The sequence below is a fragment of the Pinus tabuliformis genome, chromosome X (genome assembly GCF_031772625.1).
Source record: "Pinus tabuliformis cultivar Carrire ecotype Pingquan chromosome X, CPIR1, whole genome shotgun sequence".
NCBI lineage: Eukaryota > Viridiplantae > Streptophyta > Pinopsida > Pinales > Pinaceae > Pinus > Pinus tabuliformis.
In genome coordinates, this window is record NC_142308.1 from 256,438,809 (window position 1) to 256,448,241 (window position 9,433).

A 9,433-nucleotide genomic window follows, 5' to 3' on the forward strand; every position below is an offset into this window, starting at 1 on the left:
AGAGAGGCCAATAGGATTATTAAATTGGAATTGTTGAATTTTCTAGAAGAGTTAATTGGTTTGTGGAAAACCTTGTTTTCTTGGACTGGATCATTGTGCAATTACTTTTCTTTAGATATTTTGTTTATATCTATATTACAAGGAACACATTGAATGTCTTATTTCATTTTAGAGTAAGTTAATTACCCAAAATCAAGAAACCTCTATAGATGGCCAAGCATATACGAAGCTTGTTAGTGACCAAGGCAATAACCACCATGACTATCCCCTACCAATCTATTTCATTGAAAACCATAATTCTATATTGCATTTAGAAAGTCAAAACATAATATTAGAAAACATGTTGATATATTGCTATTGAAAAGTTAATTCCATTAGAAACCATGATATTATTATTATATTTTATAAAGAATAATATACATATATAGAATGATACTACATTGAAAACCATAATTGTATATTGCGATTAGAAAGTCAAAATATAATATTCGAAACCATGCTAAATATGACATTACAAACCTTAAATGTCAAAGGGAGAACTTAGAAGTTGGAAATTAAATGACCATAGCCATTCCAAAGACCATGTCTATAGAGACGTTAAAAAACCATGGTCAATGCCAAATTAGGAGGCCGGAAGGCAAGAACAAAAATAAGAAAATACCAAATTGTTGCTAACATTACATGTAGCAAGAATAAAAGAAGCACTTCTTCCCCATGGATTCCTTCCTAATTGTGATCTCAAGCTCGCCTGAAGACGACCATCTAAACATGAACACGCACGCTCGCCTGAAGACAACCATGCCTGAAGACGACCATCTAAACATGAACACGCATCCTTGAAAGGAGGAACAACACACCGGACACTATTCAGATCAGCTAATGAAGTATTATAAATTCTTGAAAATTTTGGAAGAGTTTATAGCGATGGTTTTTAACTTGTTGGAGACTGGTTCATAGCACATGCTATCGTGTTGATAATATTTGACTAAATTATCAATTATTTATATATAATATTGATTAAAAATTATATGTATTCCTGACAAGACCAGAAGATTGGAGTTTACAGAATTGTAAATCATTTTATCCAATGTTTTGTATCCATGCTGATGTTGAATCTAAAAGAAAAATTAAACAGAATAAATGAGCATCAAATTCATGGTTCTGAATGGTGCATAACCTACACTGACCCTCAAAGGAATGATTAATAATTTTCTTTCCTTTAGATCCTACTCATACCTGACATAACAGAACTTGATAAAAGACTCTCAGCATCAAATCTCGTAGGAAATTTCACTACTTTTGGACCATTCACCCCAGAAGATTGATCTGTCACTTGTTGATCTGAAGTTGCACAATTTTCCAGATCCAAAAGTACCCATCTTTTCCGTGGTTGGCTTCCACTTTTTAGAGTGGTGTTGAGAGATTTTCCAGGAGAAGCACCTCGAACTGTGGACTTAATGTCATTGGGGATGCCTGTATCAGCCACCTGTTTCCATAGGGACTGAGTTTCTACTCCATTCTTCGAATCATAAAATTCTTTCAGAGACAGAAGACAGTCTACAACAGTCACCATATTACCCTGAAAACATCCACACATGCGAAGGCTGAGAAAGCGAAACAGATGATTCTATACAGGCAACATCAAGAAGAAAAGGCCAAGTAATCCTGCATGTTCCAAATCAGAAGCTTCAAAAGTTGGCAGCCTTAAATCATCTATAGCCACCAGGAAATTCCTGACATTCTCGAACCATTGATACGCAGAATGCGCAACACCTTCAGTAGTTGCCAGGCCTGGTTTTGATACAATCTGCAAGAAATTGTCCCCTTCAAATGGTAAATCTGGAAATATTAAACAACTGACATAGCATAACAGAGACACTCGTGTTCACTGTAAGAACACTTCGAGATAGGTTAGGCCCATGTTTGCTTCTCCGCAAACCATAGAGGTATAGAATGTGCAAAAAGCCCTTGTTCGTGTACAAGAACATGTGCAAAAACCATTTTTCTTTCATTTGCAAAATCCCAAGAGATTGAAGATTTTCATTTGGAGAAGCTTGTTCAAAAAAAAATTCAGTAACATGTAGACAAAAATTTCCCTTCTATGTAAAATATAATATTTGCTGGAGTCTAATTGCTGAATTCATTATTGGCTCTAGAACGGAAACAAAAATTGTCTACTGTCTTAAACATGGGGAATAAACACATGGTAAGGAGGAGGTAAAATGTACCTTTGATATCGAGCCAGGATTCAATTTATTCATGACCTGGCAAAGAATGCTCCCATTACTTAAGCATGCTCTCAAATCCTCTTCCAAAGGCTCATCAGGGAGATTTACTGTGGGGAACATGTCGTTAAGCCAAGCTGCCACATCAGTCCTTCGTGTAGCTAGATCACGGAAATACGACAACAGGTTACTGGCGCAATGGTAGGAATAGAGGTTTTAAACAGATAAAAGTAAAAGAAGAGGAGTTTCTCAAACAATAATTCCTGTCCTAACTCCATTCATCGCAAGCAGCTGAACCAGATCTCCATTATGGAGAGACAAGCCTTTTAAAAATAAATAATACCTCTAGAAATCAAAAAGACTTGAAAAAAAATTCAAGATACCTGCTTCTGCAGCTCTTCTTGAAGACATTTGTATGTCGCTCAATTTCATGGTAAGCTGTTGGCAAGCGTGTTTGATACCGTCTTCAACCAGAGCCTCAGCAGTCTGAAATCTGTTTCGAATGACATAGTTGTTATTATTTCCATTATCGCCATTACTAGGAGCGTTCGGGCTCATGAACTTGTCGTCGAGGGTTGAACTATCATAGTAACCAAAGGAAGAGTTATTGCTGTTCTCGAACGATGAATTCATGGCCAAAACCCGACCTCACACCGTTCTCGTGGAGCAATTTGTGTCAATCTTTAAAAAGTAAAAATATCTTCTTAGGTCAATTTCGTATTGTTGTTTGAATATCTTCAAGAGTGACATAAAAGAATGGGAAAAAGCAGTAAAAATATCTTGCCATGCCATGGAGCACACAACAGAACTCGGAGGTGAAAAGAAGGCAACTCAACCGATATTTGGAAAAAGCAGTCACACTTCAAATCAACGGTTGAAAGTGTCTCACCTGATCGAACGGAGCAAGGTAAAAGTGTTGACGAAGAAGTTGATGCATAGGAAGGCCTATCAGCCTAATTAAATATAAAAATTCTAATATTCAATTATATTAAATATTAAGAAGGATAAAGAAGGGTGTTTTAAATTAATGCTTAGCTCACCCATATAACTAGAATTTAAACCATAATTATATTAACTGAAGTAAATGTTAAAATAAATATAAAAAATCTAATATTTTATTATATTGAATATTAAGAAAAAATGTAATGTATCTCAATAAATTATTATTATTCTAATAATAATAAATATAATAATAATTATATTTGGGAGAGGTTTCGGCAAAAATTTCATCATCATTCATTTGTCGACATGTTTGGAACCAATAATTATATTTATCATAAATATTTATATTTAAATATGAAAATTCTAATATGAGTGTTTTAGAAGTATATTTATTGAGTATATTTTTCATCTAAAAGAGTAGTTTATTGCATTATTTTAAAATTGTTTTATATTTACTACTTATATGGAAGGTGTCTCTCTACAAAGTTAGGTTGAACATAAACTCTGCCAAACTAACAAGTTGGCAATTGTAACATCTAAACTATATCTCTCATATAAACTTTAGAAAAACCCATAAAATAAAACATAATTTTTGTTGGCATATAGTTACTATTGACAAAGAACTATTAAATGACATATATAAATATATTTAAATGGGTTCGTATCCATAGAAATATACGCTGCCATGACTCTTGTGTAGATATCTTGAATGCAATGAAATGTTAAATTAAATGACAGGTATGGAGATCCGGCTGGGGATTCTCCTTGTTAATGAGGCATGTAAATTCATGGCTTGCTCTGCTTTATGGGTCCTCGTCCATAGCTCCATGTGGCAGGCATCTGTCCTCTGGAACTTCATGTGATCTTTCCATCTATTATGGCTTTCCATCGTTGGTCTTCCCTCTGCGATCTGACAGTAGAGATTGGATAGGGTTTAACCTAACCAAATCTTCGCGCCAAACCTCGGTGGTCTCAATGTTGTTGTCACTACTTTGCATCGCGTTGCTTTGCGAGGGCTCTCGCTTTAGTACTTCGCGAGAGATGAAAACAATGGAGGTCAATAATCTTATCAGGGCAAGTATACCCTTTAGCTGTGCAACACTGGAACTTTGATTGATTGGTTTGAAAGTCTGTTATGAGTTTGGGAATTGCTTTAAGCCTGTTCTAAGGTTTTCTCGACACTGCTCAGGAATGACTTATGAAGTTTCAGAGGTGGAGGAAGGCAGAGTGCATCCTAAACTGTTTGTAACAGGTATATGGCTTTTATAGCAAGTTTTTCATGTTGAATGTTTGAACTCAATCTTTGATTCTTGAGGGTTTTTCATTCTAGCTTTGTCTTATGATGAATTCTGGTTATGAAACTGAGTGTTTATCTTGCTTTTACAGGTTGGCGACTCATCGATGTCGAGGCCGTGTCCTTAACTCAGGTAAGAACCCTTCTCAATTATGGTTTAATTTTATATGTATGAATAGCAGGTTAATTATCTTTGCTAGTAATGACTAACTCATATACTTTGGAAACAGGTATGCCACCTGCCGAAAGGTTTATTGCTTAGAGCCGTGGCCCTTAATTTCTTAAAAGCCTACGATGTTTCCATTGCTTTTTAGGTTGGAGCTAAGCCTTTTGGTTTCTATCTAAAATTAAGTTATTTACGAGTTTTAAGATGAGGGTTTCTCCCTGATATGGCATTTAGGTAGTAATGTTTGATAGCACATTTAGGTAGTAATGTTTAAACACAGGTTTCCTTGACCTTTATTTTTTCTAAGTTATTCCACCAGCTACGACTATCGACTTTTCTCAAGTTTTGAAATGTAAGTTATGTTTGATTTAAAGGCCTTCGAGCCTGTTTCCGCTTGTGTTGAGGGATGACTGTAATGAGTGTTTTCTTTTCGCTTGAGAGGAGGCCAAAAATGTCGTCACTCAGTTGTTCTGATGGCATCGATCATTTCATTGTCTACTATATTTAATCAGCAATATACTCTTATATTTTTTGCTTAACTGTGTTATGAAAAGAATTACTGTGTTTTCTCATGTTTCCTATGCGTGGGTATCCTATGATATGAAGGAGATTAGATCTATATAACTGTGTTAATTTCTATAAAAGATTCCTACAGTGTTATTTATGGTTTTCATATATATATATATATAGCTTATTCATCATGTTGTCTTTCGATGCTACCATAATATGGTAACTAATTGCTATTCCTTTATGTTTGTTAATAATAATAGCTTTCACATATTCTGTCGAGAGGCTACTAAGATTTCCAATGCTGTAATAATAGGTTATATGCAAATGGATGTATTCGAGGGGGTTTATATTAGTATTCTGACCTTAACGTTTATCTTCTTTCCTTTCATACTATAATTATATATCTCAACTATTGGTGTATCTGTATTTTATGGGGTATTCACTCCCTGGTTATTCGTGCAATAGTTAGCCTCCTACCTTATTTAATTACTTGTAATTCAAATGTTAATAGCTATTGTTCAGAAATTTGTTAACCTGTAAAATATATATGCATAGCTACTGTACATTAAATTCTTGTATCTTTTCTACATAATTATATTTACAGTTCAACAATAAATTCTTAAAAGTTTGCTACCTTAGTTATCTATAAACTTGTAATGTAAATATATTCAAAAGGTCTCTCTTCCCAGCCACGACTCTGGCAATCACGTCCAGAGTCTCCCCCGAGCACCTTCTATCTTTTACACTGGATCTAGTCCAATTATAGTCAATTCTATGGGCCTCACCTTCTATCTTTTAGGCTCGATCTAGTCCAATTATAGTCAATTCTATGGGCCTCAGACACCTGTCCAGCCTCTGTACTCTCTTATCCACTGTGCTGAGCAAATTTTCCCACTAGTTTATTCCACCCATATCTAGGAGTTCTTTATGCTCTTCTCCCCTCTCTATATTACCCTTCTCAGACATAGGGTAATTGTTTCCTGGCAACGGTTTCTTTTAAATAAACAAAAAGTTTTATTTTTGTTAAAGTATTACTACCTATAATTTAGGTAATTACAATATATGTTTCTTAGTATTTCTCATCAAAATAATAACATTTAAAATGTCATTTAGTAAAAACTCACTTAATGATCTTAGTAATCTCCATGCAACTTGGTGTGTTACAACAATTCCCACCAATTTCTAGCTCTTTGAATTTGTCCTCTAGGTTATATGAACTCGACTCATGAAAGCTATAGTGTAAAACATGCTTTCCATCCATTGCATCCATCATGTTACTGTGGGCATAATCAAATACGATAACCACAAATTTTCTATCAACAAATGCCATAACCACAAATTTTCTATCAACAAGTAAGCAACAACTAAAATAGAAGGTTTCTGGTAGAGTTTTAGCAATTTTTTTCAAATAATCTTTTATCTAATATTTATTCTATTATATTTAGTGATTTAATTTTTCAACGTGATCCTCCAAAATCTTCTATTCCTTCAATGTATCTTTGCTCCTTTAGAAACAATTACTAATTATTATTATATTACAATTATACTTTTATTCACTTGATTTCAGCATTATCATAGTAATCATATTTAACATTAATTATGCTTTATTATATATTTGTTATTATATTTTAAATTTTAAAAATAATTTATTTATATGATATTTTGTTTATATAATTTTTTAATAATATGTATAAATATAAATTTGCTTGTAGTAAGATATTTGATAGATAAAATTTATATTTTATTTAATATTCTCAGTATTTAATTTAAAAATGACATATATTAGATTTCCGTTATGTTTTAATAAGGGAAAATTGTTTGAAAAAAAGGGGGGCTAGTTATGAGAAATTCAAAGAATATCAAACACGAAACCTCATGCATATTTGAAAGACGTTCTAAAATGCCTATTGACTCCTAACAAACCAACCAAACCACTTTGGACACGAACCAAACCCATAAAATGACAAGTTGCGAAAGCAACCGACCTCTCGTACACTCTGGTCATAAGGCTGCAGCAGAGAATCAATTCCTCCGCATGTGGCTAAGATCTTTGTTGTCGCAGCTTGGAATTTCAGATCACATTTTCCACATGCCAATCCAATCTCGAAGCATGCTGTTAAATATTTAGCTGTTTGCATTAACAGATGTGATTTCCAGTGATTTTGCTCTCCAGCTTCATATAATAGGAAAGGGACGGCATCTTCAATTTCGATTTGTTTTGCTAATTACCGCCCACTTCCAGCAAATCAGACCAACGGCACATTAGTTTAATCTGTTGTTACGATTTTCTCTGTTACAATCAATTATAGAAAAGCGATCATGCAGCAGAGCTTGCTGTTCTGTTTTACGTTTTTGCTTACTTTTCCATCAATTCAGGCGAAGGTATTGAAGATTTCATCCGGAGCTGAGGTTGGAGAATTTGGAGCATATTGTCCGCTGAACATTAGCGCAGAGCTTGTGGCTCATCCATGGATGCTTCAACAATGTTCTGGGCCAGACAAATCTCACTGCTGCCAAGGCATTGCCGATCTAATCAAAATCTTTTACTTTTCATGGATGCACAGCACCCGTTCATTCCTCCTTCCCTCCAACCACACGGCGACAGTATGTTTAAACGAATTTCAGAGGCAACTGGAAGCACGGGCTGGGATAGGAGCCGAACTATTTAATAGCTGCAACGTCAGGTCTGAAAGTTTCGTCTCGGATTCAGGCACCTGCGTAGGTATTGACAATGTAAGCACCTTCGAAGCCAGGGTGGATTCATCCAGCATGAAGTTGAACTGCAACGGATCTGGTGCTGGAGATTTCCAGTGCAATCAATGCTTGAGCGCTATGGCAGTGGCACTTCATTCCCTGAATGAAGAATCTGGAGGTAAATCGAATTGCCCATTATTTGTGCTGATCTATGTGGGAGGAGGCATCAATAGCTACGACAATCTCGGCCCTGACGCCGCATACTGTCTTCTGAGCCTACAGAATTTAACGGCGTTGGCAACGGAGGTAAAAAAAAAAGTCACGAAATCGTATTTCCTGGCTGCTATCCCTGTCGTAGCAATGCTTCTCCTGCTGTCGAGCATTTGTGTGTATTTAAACCGCCGAAAGTCCCGTCTCTGGAAATCAAAACAGATGAAATCGATGCAGAGATACGAATTGTTGAGCTCAAGCACAGGGCTGACGTTCTTTAGCCTGTCGGAGATCAGAGATTCCACTGCGAATTTTGCGGCGTCGAACGTGATCGGCCAAGGCGGTTTCAGCACCGTTTACCGAGGGACGCTGCCAAACGGATCGCGGATAGCCGTGAAGAGATTAAAGAACTCCACAAAGATCAACGGAGGGGCCGATTTCAGCCACGAACTGCGCGTCATCGGCAGTATTAAGCACTGCAACCTGCTTCCTCTCAGAGGCTACTGCGTCGAATTCAACGAAGACGGAGAGATTAGCGAGCAGCTTCTGGTTTCTGATTTAATGGAAAACGGCAGTCTGGCTGACTGCCTCTTCAATTCCAAAAGATCAACATGCCTGTCATGGCCGGAGCGCTATAAAATTGCCGTGGGCATAGCCAGGGGGCTAACTTATCTGCACGAGTTCGCAAAGCCGGCCATCATTCACAGGGACGTGAAGGCTGCGAATGTGCTGCTTGACACCCATCTGAATGCTCTTGTCGCAGACTTCGGAATGGCGAAGTTGAAGAAAGAAGAAGAGGATAAAACCCATTACAGCACCAGGACTGTTGGGACGCTCGGTTATGTGGCTCCGGAATACGCTCTCTACGGCCATCTGAGCAACAAAAGCGATGTATTCAGCTTCGGCATCATACTGCTGGAGCTCATAACGGGTCGGAGGGCTCTGGATTCGAGTGGTGGTGTTCTGGAACACTCTCTTATATCGGACTGGGTGGCCGACATGACGCAGAAGAACCGGGCTGAAGAGGTTATCGACATCACGATTCGGAATTCGGGAGACTTGAAAACAATAGAAAAAGTTTTATTGTTGGCACTGCAGTGCGCCCACCCGAAAGATGTGTCAAGGCCCTCAATGTCAGAGGCGTTGCTGGCCCTTGAAGAAATAGATGGGCCATTGATGTCAGGTACCAAGGAAATGGAATCGGAACTGGAAGCTTTGTGCAACAGCAGAGGGGAGTTTACATGGTTTGCAAATGAGAGGAGCCGCACGAACGATTGGAGTCATTCCTTGGGCGTCGCAAGTAGTCGAATGTGAATTGAAATGGCCAGATGGAAGTGGGTAACTGCTTAATAATTACTTTATATTATAATTGTATTGTAAATTTTCCAACTT

The 9,433-nt window shown here is 37.0% G+C and overlaps 2 protein-coding genes across 2 annotated transcripts; one reads left to right on the plus strand and one right to left on the minus strand.

Annotated features, from left to right (window-relative positions):
* Window positions 1-1,627: 1,627 nt before the first annotated feature.
* On the minus strand, window positions 1,628-2,858 carry LOC149139344 (kinesin-like protein KIN-14G). Its single transcript, XM_089450687.1, has 3 exons — window positions 2,609-2,858; window positions 2,229-2,386; window positions 1,628-1,807 (listed from the first exon to the last, which is right to left on the minus strand). Exons 1-3 carry the CDS (start codon window positions 2,856-2,858, stop codon window positions 1,628-1,630), a joined length of 588 nt encoding a protein of 195 aa, XP_089306813.1.
* Window positions 2,859-7,330: 4,472 nt separating this feature from the next.
* LOC149139345 (putative LRR receptor-like serine/threonine-protein kinase RKF3) lies at window positions 7,331-9,433 on the plus strand. The gene has a single exon (XM_089449703.1). It carries the CDS (start codon window positions 7,457-7,459, stop codon window positions 9,353-9,355), a length of 1,899 nt encoding a protein of 632 aa, XP_089305829.1. The 5' UTR covers window positions 7,331-7,456; the 3' UTR covers window positions 9,356-9,433.

Bases quoted from the DNA above. Each gene is read 5' to 3' on its own strand.
- LOC149139344 (XM_089450687.1), bottom strand. From the start codon at position 2,858: ATGAATTCATCGTTCGAGAACAGCAATAACTCTTCCTTTGGTTACTAT. The intron at 2,387-2,608 runs GTATCTTGAATT...TCCGTGATCTAG, and splicing joins AAGAAGAGCTGCAGAAGCAG to CTACACGAAGGACTGATGTG. The intron at 1,808-2,228 runs GTACATTTTACC...AATTTCTTGCAG, and splicing joins ATCCTGGCTCGATATCAAAG to ATTGTATCAAAACCAGGCCT.
- LOC149139345 (XM_089449703.1), top strand. From the start codon at position 7,457: ATGCAGCAGAGCTTGCTGTTCTGTTTTACGTTTTTGCTTACTTTTCCA.